The sequence below is a fragment of the Tachysurus fulvidraco genome, chromosome 9, assembly GCF_022655615.1.
Source record: "Tachysurus fulvidraco isolate hzauxx_2018 chromosome 9, HZAU_PFXX_2.0, whole genome shotgun sequence".
Taxonomy (NCBI): domain Eukaryota; kingdom Metazoa; phylum Chordata; class Actinopteri; order Siluriformes; family Bagridae; genus Tachysurus; species Tachysurus fulvidraco.
The window spans coordinates 11,750,732-11,770,050 of record NC_062526.1 but is presented as its reverse complement, the minus strand read 5'-3'; the positions used below and the strand labels follow the sequence as shown (position 1 = coordinate 11,770,050).

Below are 19,319 nucleotides of genomic sequence, written 5' to 3'. Positions count from 1 at the left end.
CTCTAATGTAGCCTAGTAAGGACCCATATAGTCAGCTAATACTTGGCCTAGTTTCATTAATATATTACATTAAATTATTAAACTGTTGTTATCCCAAATACTAGACATGTTAAATCTTGTAAATGTTGGAATGAAAAACTAGAATATGGATCTGAGAGCTGGGATATGCATGAGTGCCTTCTTTTGTGGCTCCTTCCTGCACGATTGATTTGCAAACTATAGGAGAGGAAGCAAGACAGCTCAGTAGATCTCCTGAATCTTAGTCTAGAATGATTTGCAAAGTTTAATTTCTTTAATGCTTCCCCTACTTCGGTTTTCAGCAAGCATCCTGCTGAAGATGCTGAACATCAATAAGTGAAACCAGCAATCTAACCCGAAAAGACCATGAAAAGAGTGATATCATTGTATCAATGATGCAAATTAGGAGTGAGCATTTTAATTTGTTTTGCATCTGAAAACATACAAAAAATATTTTGTAAGGTATAAAACTTGACAAGGAAAATTATGGTGTGGTGAAATGCATAATTGAAGTATAATTGAAAAGATCCAAGAGCCACTGTGGCCTTTGCCTAAAATAAATAAAGAGAAGGCCACCTTACCTTAGACTGCCAGGCCTTATATGAACTATTAAGACATTGTGACAGGAAAACTGAGCAACATTTTATTATCATGATTGTATGTTTTTCTTCACTACAGAATTAAAGTACATACTGAACCAAGACTAAACTGAGTACATGGCCAGATTCATCAGCAATTGCATTGATGGATCACCTTACACTTCAATCAGAAGCCATGGATGACTGCTAAGTTGTGTGCACTGCTGAAGTCTGTAGATACTTAGCCTTAGTAAGGGGGAAGTCGTGGCCAGTGTGTGTGTTCACCATACATAGCCGTATGGTGAACATATACCATATATGAGTCACCATACATAGCCGTATGTCACATCACTTTCACTTTCAGAGCAAGGGCCAAACTGTCCCAAGCCATCACAGAGGCAAAGCATGTATGTGTCCAGACAATCTACAGCCACATCCTGGACAGAAGTGACACCTGGCGCATATGGCAGGGTATCCAGGTGAACTCAAAATACAGCACAGTTTTACCTGCCTGTGACAGTGATGCCTCCCTCCCAGATGGGCTGAACGAATTCCATGCTTGGTTTGAGATGCAGAAAAACATAGCGACAATAAAGACCATCTCTCCCCCCAACGAGTAGTTACTCTGTCTAACCACAGCCGATGTGAGGAGAACTCTATGCAAAGTTAACCCACAGAAGGCTGTTGGACCAGACAACATTCCTGGCAGAGTGCTCAGGGAATGTGCAGAATAGCTAGGGAATGTTTAAAGAGGCTAATCATGAGGCACATTGAGCCCACCTTCACTGGGCCCCCTGCAGTTTGTGTATCATCCAAATCAATCCACATTGCTGTTCATAGACTTCAGTTCAAGATTCAACACAATCATCCCTGAGTACCTGATTGAGAAGCTAATACTGGTAGAAGGAAAAGGAGAATACCAGGGGTGTGAGAGGGTCTTCTGCCAACTGGACCGCATCTCCTAGCAATGCCAAAAACAGTGGCACTGGACCAATTCTGCCCACTGGCAGGTGCCTCATAGCTGTTGGGCAAATGCAAATGGTTGGCTGGTGCTGCAGGACTAGCAGCAAGCAGACATGTTGAATCTGCTGTTCTGGGATGTGGTCAACTCGCTGCAAAATCGTCTGCTGGAGGTTTGGGTATGCCAGCATGGACAGGCCACAATCTGGGCTTACCAGGATAATAGATACAGCAGGTCAACCACCTGCTTTGATTCTGGCCAGCCCCATGGTTCAGCGGCTTGCTTGAAGAGCTCCATCTTGCCCAGCATGGAGTTCCTTCTGGTTTAATAAGGCTCAGAAGTGAGGACTCCATGCTTGCAAATATTGTATAGATGAAAACCTCTATCCTTGGTTTCAGCACCATCATTGCTGCTCACTGAAATATTTGTACATTTTAGTACGAATATTAGTACAATCTGGCACAGGTGTGTTAGTCCTTACCTCTCACCTTCACAAACCAGCACTTGTTCTCACTTCCACAAGGAGGTTTGCAAATACCTATAAACAATTTGAACCATTTAACAGCATAGTAGCTAACTTGCAATACTGAGGAGGTGCATGTACAGTATAGTAAGGTAGAATAAACAGGCTAAAAAACATTTTTGAACCTATTCACCATGGGCTCGTTCTTAATCACCTATGTTCTAAGCTAAGATTGTGTGTTCTGTTAGGCCAATGACTGCTAAGATGTACCCTATTGCTTACCTTCACAGATTTTCCCCAGCAATGAGAAACTATGATATTGGAACAGAGAATTGTTGTTAATCTGAAAATGGAAGGGTTGTATCAATGGATGGAAGGAACTCTTTACTCATTTTGTTTCTGATATGTCATTAAAAATTGTTTTTTGTTTTTATGAATTCAATTATTATTATACTTTTAATTATTTGCAATTTATGAATTTATCTGTACCAACAATTGTTTGCAAATCTAAACATTTTGGGACCACATACACTGCATTATTCAGAAAGAGGCAAAAATGAGACCCCAGGGATAAACAAACTTTGGTCTGAAAAAATGGGGTGACAACATCATGTTTCTTGTCGGTTAGTAGAAAAAGGTCTGGTGCACTTAATAAAACAGATAAGTATCCATGAACTGAAATACTAAACAGCACCTCAAGACTTAACCTTTAAGACAACAAAATGAAAGTAGCGTAGTGGCCGCCTAATAATCTGGTGCGCCTTATGTGTGCGCCGAGTTCCAAAAATCTGTAAAAATGTTGTGAGACTTTGGTAAGCGTTCCGCTTGATTGACTGTCGGACCATTTCCCGCTGACACAGGGACGTAATACATACATTATGTACGCTGGCAGCGATAAACCAATCAGAGAACATTACGTAATATGTACAGTACGGACGCTTACCTCTGCCATGCCTCCGGTAAGTATACTACCAACAACATTTGACACTTCCTAACCATTATGCGCTCCACACTCCAGTCCAGTAGGTGGCGGTAAATGCACCTTAGTTTGGTTTGCCATCCGCCAATAAAAATCAGATGCTTACAAGGCACAATTCAAACTACAGGCTATCAGTTACGCGGTTGTAAATGGGAATAGAGCAGCTGCGAAAGAATTCAACATCAATGAATCTATGGTTCGGAAGTAGAGGAAGCAAGAAAATGTACTGCGCCAAGTTAAGAAAACACAGTAGATGAGGACTTTGATGGATTTGTGGGAGAAGATTGATTAAAAAATAATGTGTGTGTATTGTTAAATAGTAGAATAAAGTTGAACACTGGACCATCTCTATACCCTCACCAGGTTGCTGGAGGGTTCATGGGAGTTTGCCCAACCAGTCCACATGTGCTTTGTGGATCTGCAGAAGGCATTCGACTGTGTCCCTCGTGGTGACCTGTGGGGGGTGCTCTGGGAGTATGGGGTCTGGGGCCCTTTGCTATATGACCTATATGACCGGAGCAGGAGTTTGGTTCGCATTGCCGGCAGTAAGTCAGACTTGTTCCCAGTGCATGTTGGACTCTGACAAGGCTGCCCTTTGTCACCGGTCCTGTTCATTATTTATATGGACAGGATTTCTAGGCGCAGTCGGAGGCCGGAGGGAGTCCGGTTTGGGGACCACAGGATTTCGTCTCTGCTTTTTGCAGATAATGTTGTCCTGTTGGCTTCTTCAAATCAGGACCTTCAGCGTGCACTAGGACGGTTTGCAGCCGAGTGTGAAGCGGTGGGGATGAGAATCAGCACCTCCACGTCCGAGGCCATGGTTCTCAGCTGGAAAAGGGTGGCTTGCCCCCTTCAGGTTGGTGGAGAGCTCCTGCCTCAAGTGGAGGAGTTTAAGTATCTTGGGGTCCTGTTCACGAGTGAGGGAAGGATGGAGCGGGAGACGACAGGCGGATCGGTGTATCTTCTGCAGTGATGCGGTCGATATACCGATCTGTTGTGGTGAAGAAAGAGCTGAGCCGTAAGGCAAAGCTCTCTATTTACCAGTCGATCTACGTCCCTACCCTCACCTATGGTCATGAGCGAAAGGACAAGATCCCCGATACAGGCGGCCGAAATTAGTTCACTCCGCAGGGTGGCTGGGCGCTCCCTTAGAGATCAGGAGCTTGGAGCTCAGTCACTCGGGAGGAGCTCAGAGTAGAGCTAATGAATTCTGAGTATGGGTCACCATACTTAGCCGTATGTCACGTCACTATTTAATATTTAAAATAGCTTTGCAGAAATACAGCAATTCCAGATACTGTATACATTTGATTTTGAAATATAAAATAAATAAATTAGATATGTTTATTGAGCAAGCTAGAGACTCTGGTACCAAGGAACATATCTGAATTCATATAGTTTTATAGTTTTTTTATACTTAAAATCAGCTGTTCACTGGTGGAACAAATTAATTTTTTAGCAATGGCTGTCCTAAGGCTATAAAAGGGAGAACACCGACAGTCATCTTTATGGTTTCTATATGCAACCATCCACAGTAATTTCACTGAATTTTAGGTTGTCAATGTTGGGGTATCCATATAAAAGTACATAAAGCATCCAGTCACTCCACCATCAACATAACATAGCATGTTAGCATGTGATCTTAAATCTTGGATTTGCTGAATGAAAAACTCAGGTGGACGTCTCTAGGGGATAACAAGTCCATCCATGAAATAAGAAAGGGATATTGCTTGATTCTGTGATCTTTTTATTCCATAGCATAATGTGTTTGTTTGCATGAGCATTTGTGTTTTGTTTTTATGCACTCTTTTTCTTGTACATGTCTTGTCTAAACTCATGTCCTGTCATGTCTCACTCATGGTACTTGTTCTTGTATATTTTAACCCCCATGTGTCTTTGTCTTGTGCAAAGTTTGGTCAGTGTATACCTGGCTGTCAATACAGAGTCTTTTTGTTCTTTGTTGTGCTATACAGGTTGTGGCTCTCATTCTGTCTCTGACTTTGTGTTTCTAGATTAACCCTGATATTGTTGTTACCCAATTTTGATCTCGATTCACAAATGTCTTTTATGACACCTGCATCTAACTTGAGCTCCTATTACATTACTGAATATTTTGCTGAAAACATGGATTAAACAGGAAGGTAACATGACCCAATGCCAGGATGTCCATACCGGCATCCAACTTGGTGTCCCACCTGGATCCTGTTAATGGCTCTAAAATACCTCCTAAAAGAATTCCTGCTTCAGAGCAAATTTTTTAAGAGCCTGTCAAAACCCATGCACCAAGAACAGCAGTGGCTGACATTTTTGATATCCTGAGCCAGCCAGGCTCTTTGGCAAAACATCTGATTGCCATGGAAACCATGGGTTTAGGAAGTGTATAGGAATATATACTACATGAGCTTGATCTGCAGGAAGAGAGACTTTAATTATGATTTACAAAGTTTTGGTTGGAAGGACTGAAGTAAGTTCTCTATGGTGGCCCGCATGCAAGCAACTACCTCCAGAGGCAGATGGCATGGCCTCCTAAGTCCTGCCAGTGGCTGAGAGTATGGCCTCAGATGGCGTGACCTCTTTTTTCTCTCTTTTTCTTAAAATTCAAATTCAAGTCTATTTTTGTCACATACACAATACATACCCTGTACAAAAGATTTATACCATAAACTATGTTATAGAATTTATATATATATATATATATATATATATATATATATATATATATATATATATATATATATATATATATATATATATATAAGAAACAAAATCAGCTTGTGAGGAATGTGAGGAATTTTTCTTCCCTTTCCTACCTAGTTTTATATATATATATATATATATATATATATATATATATATATATATATATATATATATATATATATATATATATGTACAGGTAGGAAAGGGAAGAAATATATAGAAATATATAGAAAATATATATATATGAATGCAGATCAGTGGCAGAACGGTATGTCTATTACTGTTTATTGTCTTTTGTGTATTGCATTTTTTGTACTTTTTGTATTGTCTTGTAAGTTTGTCTGCACTGTTTTTGTCCTGCACTGTCTTTTGTCCTGCACTTTGTTTGTCTTGTCCTGCACTTATTGCACCAGGTTGCACAGTTGCACTTTATGTGGCTAAGACTACTTACATGTCCTTAGCCCTGTCTTTGTTTTATGTAGCACCCTGAACCTGGAGAAACATTGTCTCATTTCACTGTGTACTGCAACAGCTATATATGGTTGAAATGACAATAAAAGCTTCTTGACTTCTTCTTCTTCTTGACTTATATTAAGAATAAAGTGTAGATGTGTGCAATTGTATTACAGTTTATGCAATACATGCTGAGCAAAATCTGGTTGAGGTAGTTGTGTTGTGAAGACAATCCCAGAAAAAAAAAATTCCAAGTGTTGTAATAAGCCTGTAGAAAAAAATCACCCCCTCATTCCCTTTATGTTTTTTTTGGTGCTTTCAGAGAGTGGAAGCACTTTTCTCACCCCAAAAGAGAAAAAATACATTGTTGGAGTATTATGATCAGCTGAATGCACCAGCCAGTGTTACCCCACAGCCTGTTCCTGACCCTGACTTGTTTCCTTCAGGGTCCCTGCTTTGTGTCACATCTCCCTCAGCATCTCACTTCCCCATCATCAATCCAGTGATTGTAAAACAATATAAATTAATGTTGGGCAGAGAAGTCATGGCCCCTTAAAGTCCTGCATCCATGAGTGGCCAACAGCGTGGTGTCTGACCACCTGCTAATGTCTGAGACTGGTAGCATGGCCTCCTATTCTCTGCTCATTGGTTGCCTTCCTCATGTGTTCTGATTACTCACACCTGTTTTATTTTGCCTTTTGATTAGTTTTTATAATTAAACCCCATAGTTTTGTTCAGTGTGCACCCATCTGTCACTACTGATCCATTTGTTTCTGGTTGTGCTATTCCATAAAAATAATATGTGTGGGTTGTCTCTGTCCAATGTCTGTGTCTAATTGCTTGAGGGAAGAAACTGTTTAAAACGTGATGTAAATGTCTGTGATGGAGGTAAGACCGACTTGGATGAACTTCTTAGCTGACCTCACTGTTAACCTGTTCAGGATGCTCTTGATACCTCTGTTGAACTTGGTAAGGATGGGCATGTGAAATAAGCTTTCCCCAAACTTTGTAGAGATGCTGCAGAGCTGTTCTGTGATGGACCTGGTGTTGAGGAAGGAGGTGAATTTGAATTTAGTGCTCTTGATGATCTTCACAGAGGATCTGCCAATGTTCAGTAGAAATGGTTGTGCTGTGCTCTACTAAAGTTAACTACCACCTCTTTTGTTTTCTTCAAATTCGAAGACAGGTTGTTGGCTCCACAACAGGTTGTAAGCTGTTGCATCTCCTCTCTGAATCATAATTTTTGCTAATAAGTACCACCACAGTTTTGTAATTAGCAAACTTAATAATGTGGTTCAAGCTGTGCATTGCTGCACAATTGTGAGCCAGCAGAATAAAAAGCAATGAAGCACACAGCCCTGAGGGGTTCCAGAGCCCAGTGTAGTGGTGTGGGAGTTGCTGCTCCCAATCCTGACTGTATCAGAAAGTAGAGGATCTCCTGAGGGGGGTGTATACTGTACAAGCAGGCACAGATTTTCTGCTGCAGAATAATTCTGTTGAATGCTGAAATAAAGTCTATGAACAGCATATGTATGCTTCCTTGGAAGTGGGTACAGGCCAGCTGGATTGTGGTGGTAATGGTGTTGTCTGTCGAATGGTTTGCACAATACTCAAACTGCAGGGTTTCCAGTAAGGGTGGCAGCAGGGCCTTGATATGCCATATAATGAGCCTTTTAAAGCACTTCATGATGACAGATATGAATGTGACGGGACGATAGTGATTGAGGCAGGACAGTAAAGAGTACTTCTGCCAGGTATATAGTCTGGTCCAGCAGCGAATTGTGATTTAACTCTGTTTTCCTCACATCAGTTTTGGTAAGACAAAGCATGTGGTCATTAGGAGGAGAGGTGGTCTTTCTCATCATCATTATGGTTTATGCCTCAAACTGAGCATGGAAATAGTTACAGTAAGTGCATGCATAACTATCACATGCAGGTGAAGGTGTCCTGTAGATAGTACTAGCCTGCATTGCACTGCAACATGCCCTGGCTGTCACTGGAAGTGGCTGGGGATTCTCTGGTCATTTCCATGCTTTGCTTCTCTGATGGCCCTTGCTGTTCTTTGCAGTAATCCACAGATTCTGATTAAAGCATTTTGTGATGGACTTGGAGACCGTCACAATGCACTTGCTGAGGTTTCTGGTCACTGGTGAAGTGTATTCCTTTAAGTTGGTGGAATTGGCATCAGTTGCACACTCCCTGAGCACAGATGGCTACTGCATGGCTGGTTTTCACCTGCTTCAGAAGAAGCATTTAATGAGCAGTCTGAATGCTGATATTAGCATAACAGAGATGTAGTATGAGCAGTAGAGGTGGGGGTGGTGCTCCACAGGGTATGCAGTGGGAATGTTTGTGTAAACAAAATCCAGCATGTCCGTCCCTCTCGTTGCAAAGTCCTCATGCTGATGAAATTTAGGGAACATACATTTGAGATTCACATGGTTGAAATCTCCTCTGACAATAAACAGTCCATCAGGGTGAACATTCTGGTTTGTGCCTCCAAAGTGCCTCCATAGCATTAGTACTGGGGGAACATACAACCTGACTATGAAAAAGGTGGTGATTTTGCTCTGGTAAATAAAATGGTCTCCTTATAACAGTCACAAACTTCACTACAGATAAGCAATAACTATAAACTAGCACATAGTTCTTGCAACATTCCATATTAATGTAAATCTATCTGAATGGCTGCACCCGGAACATGCTGATCTCACACAACCAAGCAGTTTCTAAACTCTCACTGCATAGTCTGCTGGAGTTGGATAGGATCCAATTGTCCAGAGAGCAGCCATTGGAGGGGAGGATGGATGGGAGAGCCTAGCACCATTTAAGCATAGCACAGACTCCCACCCTCTTGCTGCACTTCTGCATCATGCACTGTGCTTTTGACATCCCCTCTCCCAGCCACTGGCATCAGATGGCACAGAGGACTAGAAGTGTGGTCCCATCAGTAAGCTGAGATCACGTAGCTTCTCCAGCAGATCATCATGCAGGATGGCTGCTGCATGGTCTCTGCACTATATCTGTGTATGGGTATCAAAGACATTGGTTTCTCTGATGTCCATGTGGGATAAAAAGTTTGGCTAAAGACAAAAATAGCACCATTTGCACTGGACTTCAACTAGAACTAGTGATACATTGCATTAACATAAAAGCACATTTGTGTTAGTTGTTATTAGAAGTATAGAACATATTATTATTATTATTATTATTATTATTATTATTATTATTATTATTATTATTATTATAGAACATATCACAACAAGCACATTAATATCTGCTTGTGATTTCATTCAGCTAAATTTTACATTTTAAATAAGGTGAGTTCTAGTCATGGCGATTTCCATTGCTTTTAACCATTGTCCTTGCCCTTTTTATTTACATTTTTTATTCTTTCAAACATTCCTATGTAATACATTAATTTTATTACTTTGACTGAGTTTAAAAAGTGATAAGGCGGAAAGACATGGGAACATGTAAATAATAGCATGATAGGACTAAATCACTAAAACTGTTTGACAAAAACTGTAGAAATTTGGACTCTTGTGTGAGCTATATTGTACATCTTCTGGTCATGTTCACTGTTTCTTTTAGTTTGTGATGTTCTATATGCATAACTCAGATTTGCACTTTAATTGCACACTTGTTTTAACCCACCCTAACCCACCCCCACCCACCTCCAAGGAAAATAAAATGGGGACATTCTATTAAGAATTAATGTTTGAATCTCCAAATGGGCTCCAAACACAGTTTCCTTTTGATATTCAATAGAACTGATGTCACTTGTTTGCAGGGACACCCTCTGCATCTGTAAAGCCTAAACAAATGAAAAGAAGAACAAATGGAATTGCACTCAGTCCAAACCGCCTGCTGATATTCAGAGTGAAAGAAAACAACAAAAAAAACATATTTATATTCTTTAGTGTGGGATACATACTCATACATATAGCAGTTTCTAGCTAATAATTTTTTCCTTGTAAAGAATTATGATATTTGTATTAAATATTTATAAGAATTCATCACATTTTAAGATCGTTGGTTGCAACCTTTGACTTTTAGCTATGAAATCACCAGGGGGCGCTCTGCGCGCTTTATGTCCACCAACATAAGCCCCACAGCAAACCCCCAAGCAGAAACGCACAGAGGTGGAAAAGCGTCATAGGCCACCCGTGACTCCTGGGCTTAACTTCGAGCGCTGTTAACTTAAAGATCTCTTCATTATTCCCTTTCCTCTGAGCTGTGAGCTCCTGTGAAAGGCTCGAACCTTTAGCTTACACATTGTGTCTGAGCTAAATCATTGACCTTCTCTAAAATCAACCTTAATTATGATTAACATGATGTTTTTCCTTTCAAGTCCCACATCCTCCTTTTAAAGCTGTTTGACTATAGATGTCTCCTATCTTTGATTTCCGTCCCTATCTTTGAGCTCCATATGCTGCGTGACACTCTGAAGAAATGGTTATATTTCCTGAAAAAAATGTACAGGGTCTGAAAAGAATCCCTGAAAGGGAAATGATTTTGATACCTCCTCTGCATTGATTGATTATTAGTCATGCCTGCACTTTAATGGGCTCCATTCAATTGGGAAGGTGGAGCACTTGGATGAATTAACATACCACCCCCCCACCCCACCCCCCTACACCATCCCACCCCACCCCAATCTGTGCTGAAGTGTCTTTGAAAGGGGCAAGGAAAAGGGGGGGTCGTGGCTTAACATTATAAAGGAAAAAAATAAGACAGCATCGCTTTCTTGCTGTTTGGATCCGCTGTCTTTGACAAGCTTTTGTTAGCCTAAAAAAAAAATACGAAGGAGAATAGGATCTATACGCGCTATTTATGGGGAGGACTGTTTTTACCTAACCTATTAAAGAAAAAAAATCTATATACATATACGTATACACCTATATAGGGTTCATTTTATTTGCTCTACGTGAAAAATGAAACTTTTGCCTTTTTCTACTTGGTTGCCTTGCCTCTTGGTATTCAGCTTATGTCTGGGCTGTGAGTGCGGCGCACTGAGGCGGACGGACAGGTCTAAGAGAGACCTGGTGCGCGCAAGGGAGGCTGTCGGAGTCTCTCCCGGAGCGTGTGGCACACGGCTCCAGCGGGGCAGGCGCTCTGTATCCGGAGCGGACTGGCGCGCGGGCCGCCTGCACGCATGTTTCAGTCATGCGGGAGCGAGCGCAAGAGTAACACTCACCCGCAACAGTGTTTACTTCAGCGGCAGAGGAGATCAACTACGGCTTAAACCGAGCGTAGAGGTTCCGCGCGGTAATTTCACCCTGGAGATGTGGATAAAACCTGAAGGCGGTCAGCGCTCTCCAAGTGTGATCGCAGGTTTGCTTGGATTTACTGCTCCTTCCACATTCCGATGTAATCCTGATATACACCGATTGCGTTGTGCACATTCAACTTGCCAGCTGTTGTTTGTTGGGGGGGGGGGGGGCATAGCTAAATAGATACAAAATTCAATTTAGGCTAGAAACAATTAACATCACTTGTCATTTATTTCTATTTACTAGCTATTAAAAAACGGTGGCTTTGAAATGTATTCTTACATACATTTGTTTATTTATATATTTATGGGTTTTATGGATTTATGTACATTTTCTGTTCTATATACAGTATATATATTTTTTGTACCACGTGAAGAAACCAAACCATAACAAAACAAAAACAGACAACTCGTTTAACCTTAAACAGGTGATAACTTATAGGATCTGTGGTTGTTTTCTTGACGTTAATCTGTGTGACTTGTTTTCATTTTCATCTTAAATGTGTGTGTGTGTGTGTGTGTGTGTGTGTGTGTGTGTGTGTGTGTGTGTGTGTGTGTGTGTGTGTGTGTGTTGTTTTTTTTATTCTTTACGCTTTGCGCAAGTTCCATCAGTCATTCTACGTTGCGCTAAACGGCAAATAAGCACTATTTTCGCACTATGTTCACACCATGTTCACAATCACAACTTTCTCGTCGATTTATCTTCTTAATTAAAAGCTAAACACATTTTTTATTTACGACTTCATGTGAAGATCAAAATCTCCGATTCATGTTTATTGTATTAATAAACAATGGCCTTTTATTTCCGCGAGTTCATGAAATGTTTATGAACACTTAAGGCTTTAATCGGGACAGCCTAAATTTTAAATCCCTTTGTATTACTAGGCGAACAGAAGACATGGTGCGTCGAAGTGAAATTCCGCTAAAATCACAGCTCGGCTTTTTTGAATCTGTATAGAAGACGTCATCGCTTTGAGCCGTAATGTGGCCCCGCCCCTTATATAATGAGCTGTAGGCTGGTCTCCAGCTCTGATCCGCACGAAAACAAACTGCGTTGTTACTTATCAAATCTCCTTCAGCTATTAATCATTTTTGTCAAGTCACTTTTTCTAAATCCCTGAAATAACCTATACATTAAATAAACGGAGGCGCTTTATAAATGATCTTGTTATATACATTTATTTATTTATTTATTTATTTATTTATTTATTTATTTATTTATTTATTTGTTTGTTTGTTTGTTTGTTTGTTTGTTTGTTTGTTTGTTTGTTTATTAACAAGTAATAAATAAATGATTGGCATTGTGATAAAATTAAGACATTTCATTACTAATAGACCAAATGAACTAATATAAATTATTGCCCCCCCTTTTTTATTTGTGTGTGCGTGTATCTATTTCTCAAGAATTCATTTGATTTCATTTGAAAAATTTATTTTGCTCATGTTTCTAAAGAAAAGAGTGAAGTAAACGGGTTGTGTGTGTCGGTTGTGCCTTATTTTCCCTCATTATGAGAGAACTTTGATTATGCTTAATTTCTGCTTAATCCAGAAAAAAATACTAGTGAACAATTCTAAAGTGTTCTTACTTATTCAGAAATAATATTACACTGACTGTAATGAGAACAGAAATGAGCAATTCAGATTTGCCAAATATCAAATAGATTAATCAGAATTGTATGATTTGTTAGACTGCAGAGTATTTTGTATCTAAAAAGTACAAAATTTATGGATTCAGAGTTTATATTGCTAAATATTTGCATACCAGACCAGTGCTTTAAATACATAGTCATAATAAACTAACTTTAATATTGAAATGGGTTGAAGGTTGAACTTTTTAAAATTATTTTATTTTAATATAATTAATTTGAACAAAGAATATCATTATTTAATTTTTATTTGATTTTGATAATATTTGATGCATCAGGTAGAGACGAGAAAAAAATTAAAATTGTGAATGTTTGCTTTTTCATTTTAGAAGATGTCAAGAAACAACAGCATCCAAACAAAGCATGTTATGTCAATTCTGTTAAAACTTATTATTCAGTTATTGATATTAAAGATAATGCCATAGTTACACACTCTATAACTATTCAGAAATATTTGTATTTAGAAGAGTAAGGATTGTAAGTTTGGGAATTTCAGGGGTTAAACCTCTTGAAACTAATAAAAGATAGCCTTAAATTTCACACTACCTATTCTCCTTTTCCCCCTTTCCTGTGCAGTGAAGTGAGCCAGCAATTCACAGCTTGACAGAAGCACATTGTTTGTAAATTACAGTCTTTTATGAAGGCATTATAAAGTGGCATTCTTGATGGCTTAAGCTGTAAAATATGTGCCTTGACCATCCTTATATCAAGTGGGCTTTTTTTTATTAAGTTATTGTATTCTTAATGACAAAAGCCATCAACTGAAGCTAGTAAATTAGATCTAATACACTAGAAGTGTTTACTACTAGAGAGGAAAGGGTCTGATCTTTTCAATTAGGTACTGTAAAAAGTTACCTATCTATTACTGTACCTATTCACTTATTAGATTCAAAGGTGACTCACAGAAGTGACCATATCATTAAAGATTAGTTTTCATAATTCAGCTAGCACAGAGAGCTCACATATTACAATATATGAAACAATTATAAAGAGTATATAACAACATAAAAGTAATAAATTCTAAAAATACTGAAGAATTTCTGGACAACTGTCCAAATTTACATGATTTCTTAAAAAAAAATGCATAATACAGAAAGCAGAAGGAATGTGTGTTTTTAAAGGTTTAAGTTTAAAGGTTTTCACGAAAGCATATGATTAGCCTTAAAAACATACACACATTCGGTATGGAAGCCCAATACTGAGACTTCCTCAGTCAGAAATGCTTCTTGTATCTAACATTTGGCAATACTAACTGTGCTGTGCTCTGTCCATGGTGCTGAGATGCAATACACTTCAAATAAACACATTAGTGCACCAAATACTGATCATATTTAAGTTTGATACTGTGTCATTAAATTTAAAACCCAAATCTCTTGTTTGAAAAGAAAATGCAATTCTCTCTTTGATGTTTTTGTCCATATGTACTCCATACTTTTTTTTGCCACCACTGACACCCTTACAAGTGCAAAGTTTGAAGTTGGCAAAATGTTTACCTGTTTGTTATTTGCCACTTAGTGGTCTCATTCCAGGATTTCGCAGATTGTAATTTCCTCACTTTTATGGTACAATTTATTTTTATAGTAGCTGGCAGTGCTTTTGCGGGTAGCAGAGGGGTGTGAGGGAGGCTGCAGGCTCCTGAATGCCCATTTCTGCCCCAAATCTAGGGCTTCTTTCTTAATGTGAATAATCTTTTTGTAATGCTAGTGGTCAGAATGAAAAAAAAGGGAAAGCTCATTAAAGTGAGCAACTTTTCAACTAGTTCAAGCTGTTTTGCGGAATACATAGCCCTGTAGAGTTGATGTCCCTACAGTACTTTCTCTTAGTCTATTTTTTAAATTGCTAGACATATTTTAAGAATTTCATTTTTGTGTTTTAAATGTATGATTTTTTAAATGTTTGCGACAATAGCTAATCATGCTCTGTGTAAACAGAAACACCAGTGCACATTAACACTAAAATACAAAAGTTGACATTTTTTCCCCTGCTACCCTGGAAACACTTTACAGCTTATTTGGCCTTCAGTTTTTTTTTTTTGTTGTTGTTGTTTTTTTTAACCAACTACCAATTACTTTTAGCAAACATACTTCTCGCAGCTATGTGAGAAGAGTGAACATTCCTCACGCAGTGAGAAGGAGCAGACTGTGTACACAGCACTAGACTGAGGGTCACAAAGCCAACCATCCATCTTTTGGACACCAGAACTGCAACTGTGTCACACACAGGCATCCCAAATTTTGTTGGGCTGAATTAAGAATCTATTTTCATATTACAATTCACAGTATTTGTAGAGAGTAGGTTGACCATCACCTACATGGACACAGAGAGCAGATTTCTTCAACATACTCTAAACTATTTTTATCTTATAATCTTATAGCAAATCCTCTTAATTATTGTACTCATTTAGAACCATAATTTAAAATTGCATTCTTCTTAAAAAAAGTTTTAATAAATACAGTTTAAATGTTTTGCATTAATAGAACTGATATCATTTAATGATGTCATTTGCCTTTTCAGTTGCAGTTTGTTTACTCCAATCTAATTGTTTTTATTTTTCAAATGAAAATACCCAAGCAGTTGCAGCTATTAACATTTAACATGTAGTTAAACTAATTTCTACTGACTGGCTCAGTCCAGAATTACTACTGTTTTATTTACTTTCACTTTTTTCCATGAAAAAAGAAAAAAGAAAAAAAAAGAAAACATACAATGTAAGAATATGTTGCCTTTCTGAGAGTTACACACATTTTCCAAATGAAACAAGAAAAGAGAGTTTCTCTTATCATAATAAGGTCTTTTAACCATTTTTATTTCAATCCAGCACAACTGCTGAGACATATTTCAAGAAAATAGACTAAAAGTTCACGTAACCTTTGGTCTGTTGATACAAGACCACAGTGTTGGAGTCTGATTGCTAGCAGATGCCTTGCTGTAGGCTTGCAGTCCTTGGATTACACTGTTTAAAAAAGTTCAATCACGGGAATTGCACGGTGTTCCTCAATTTGCTGCACTGGCACATGCAGTCTCACATTGTTCCTCACAGGACATAGTAATCCAGAAAGAGTAAGAGTAAAAATAACAGTTTGTTTTTTAAGATTATATCTGTTTAATAAGGTAAGCAATTAACATTACATTTATTGGCCATGGAAATTAACAGTTTACACATGTTTATTGCACATACTGCATATTTACAGTGTAAATTCATAGGAAACATTTAAATCTAGAACCCTTTGTAGGTCTCAGCTTTTTTTTCTATGGGAAGCCTTAAAGGTTCTATATCCATATTCAAAAGGATGCTAAGCTGAACCTAATTAGAGGCAAACTTGTAACTAATTAAAGAACCGTTTTATAAATGTATTTCTTTCAAAATGTGCTATTATATTTGAATAGCCCTGACCAATGAGTGATTAGGACTGAGTTCAACTTGTTCTAACATACCTTTCTACCATATAGGGCTCTATGACAAATGCTTCTATGCATCCTGTAATCGAGGCTGGTTAATAGGCATCAGACCAGTCAGTGATCAAGGGAACAGGGACCCTCGTTTCTTCTTCTCCCTCAAAACAGACAGAGCACACAAGGTTACCACAATCACATCCAATGCTCCCTACTCCCCCAACCACTGGCATCATCTGGCTGTCACTTACAATGGACTCCATATGAAGCTTTACCTCAATGGGGCTCAAGTGGCTGTAAGCCGAGAGCAGTCCGGTGAGGTTTTTAGTCCCCTTACAAAAAAGTGCAAGGTGCTAATGATAGGTGGCAATGCACTCAACCACAACTATAGGGGAACATTGGAGCACCTGAGCCTGTGGAAAGAAGCCTTGGCCCAGGGCAATATAATCCAATACATGCAAAGCCCTCAATCTGAATACCATAATGACCTTTCTGAACTAGTAATTTATGAGAACTTTGAAAATGCATCTCAGAAGTGGCTGACAGTAAAAGATGGGGTCTTTCCCCAGATTGGGACTTCTGACCGTACGTTGACAGCCAATCTTGGTAGCACTGTCGAAACTGCACTGGTTCCTCCACCATGTGGACAAACAGTCTGTGATAATGTTGAGGTAGTGACAAACTACAACCGCTTATGGACGTTTCGCAAACCTAAGACGGTGCGTTACCGATTAGTCAATGTGTACGATGATGATGGTCACTGGCCAACAGTTACAGAGCACCAGATCAACCTCCAGCACCAGCATCTAAACAAAGCTTTTCGCATCTACAACATCACATGGGAGCGCACTGTACACAATGTCTACAACTCCTCCTTGCGCAACCGTCTGGTCCTGGCTAACTGTGATATTAGCAAAGTGGGAGACGAGGAGTGTGACCCAGAATGCAACCACACACTCACTGGTTTTGATGCAGGCTACTGCAGGAGGCAAACAATCAGCTGTCCTGAGCATAAACTAGGGAACAATGTTTGTGATCCTGAGTGTAACTGGGATAATTTCAACTACGACCAGGGTGACTGCTGTGACACAAACATCACTGATGTAACAAAAACCTGCTTTAATCCTGCATCACACTACAGGTAAGCCTGAGGATTCTCAGAATTTTTGCAAGTTTATTATAATTCTGAAAAATTAATTATTAAATTATTTAATATATTTAATTATTAAAAATTAATTTAATTGAGAAAGACAGTATGAGTATAATATTAAATATCCAAAATATTTCTGTTTTAGGAATACAATTTTGGATGCATGTAGTGTCAGTCTCAGTATTATTTGGTGTTCTCTAGCAGTGCATGTTTCACAGGTCCGTTGTGGCCCTTTGGCCCTCTCTGTCATTGATTTAAAGCAAAGCACTCGATTCATTTTTGCTTTCCTTCTGAAACAGTACTTCCGCTGATTGTAATGGAAGCATTTTCAACCTTTTATTTGAGCTTTGTAAAAGTAGACTGAGAGTCAGTTACAAGTTAGAGACTGATCTTTTACAGTATAACTTTACACTAGTGGAATTTGTTCTGGGAGTGACACACGAACATTCCACTAAAAATGTTGAGATTTATAGTGGGGGTGACACAAATGAGTAAAATTTTTCACAGAGGAAGAATTGATAGAGAATGAAAACTTCATATTTAAATGTTTTTATATTTTCTTAATAATTGTGATTTTCTTAATAATTTTGAATAATTGTGTGACTGTTGGTAATTCATATTTTTTATTGAGCATTGAAAATATAACCCCACTTCAATATGCCACTGGATGTAAATTACATTATGAATTTCCTTTGGTCTGTATCATCCCTGCTGTAATCAAGGCTGCATGTTAGTGTGTGTGAGTCTGTGTGAGTGTGTGTGTGTTTGTGTCTGTGTGTTTGTTTGTTTGTATGAGGAGGTTAAAGCCTGTGAGTCAACCAAAAAGAAAAGAGCTCTCCAACATGTTGCTTGTTTTGATGATTATGGTATGTCTGGAGCACACTTTGAGGGCTGCATAACAAAATGATTTTACATTGCTTTCTGATTGTACTGAACATTGTGCATAAATAGAATAACTATGGATTATTATCTTGAATTATGTTGTCCTATCTGTTTACCTAACGGCAGTTTTATCTGTGTACGTTATAAAATCAAATACTTACTAAGCTCATAAACAGGTTAGAATTTTTGGTTAAGTTAGAATTTGTGAATAGATCTTGTAATCGACAAATATGGCACTTTACTGAAGCATTTATGAAGTCAGTTTTGTCTTGCGAGAAAGACATATCTTTCCAGAGTGCTGTGTATTTGTCTTTTCACCACAGTATTAAAATGGATGGCCCAGAGATTTGTGTTTTCCATCGTTAACGTCATGTCACTGGACCCCAAACTTTTACAAGCTGTGTCTGAATTGGAGCCATGTACCTTGTAAACCACATGGTTTATACATTGTTTTTGCTTTATTTTTGGGAGAGAGACATATTCACTATAAAGTCTGATTGGCTCATAAAAGCACCTGCTACTAGAAGTAAGATGAATTAGAGAGATCTGCTTACAGGTACTTCCCACAAATAAATACAAGTACACACAGACACAAGCATGCATGCGTATGAATGTGCACATAGCCTGCAGTGTTTAAAAGTGTGGTGAGGATAGCTGATCCCTGGGGACAGCAGGATTTCCTCTTGTTAAATAGCAATAATTAAATAGGCCTTTAGCGTGCCATTGTGAACAGAGTTGATTAATTTGTCTGAGAAGTTTGAGGAGCTCCTTTCATGCAGAACTAAAGAGGGAGAGTAGGGGAGGGGAACTCTTTCCTGCTG

General features: G+C 38.7%; 1 protein-coding gene across 1 annotated transcript in view; it reads left to right on the top strand.

Annotated features, from left to right (window-relative positions):
• Positions 1–10,898: 10,898 nt before the first annotated feature.
• The window catches only part of pappab (pregnancy-associated plasma protein A, pappalysin 1b), a 58,960-nt gene continuing 50,539 nt past the window's right edge, over positions 10,899–19,319 (top strand). Inside the window, exons 1-2 of the mRNA XM_027138232.2 lie at positions 10,899–11,489; positions 16,524–17,607. Coding sequence (XP_026994033.2) covers positions 11,090–11,489; positions 16,524–17,607 — 1,484 coding nt within the window. The 5' untranslated portion in view covers positions 10,899–11,089. The remainder of the gene's footprint in view (positions 11,490–16,523; positions 17,608–19,319) is intronic.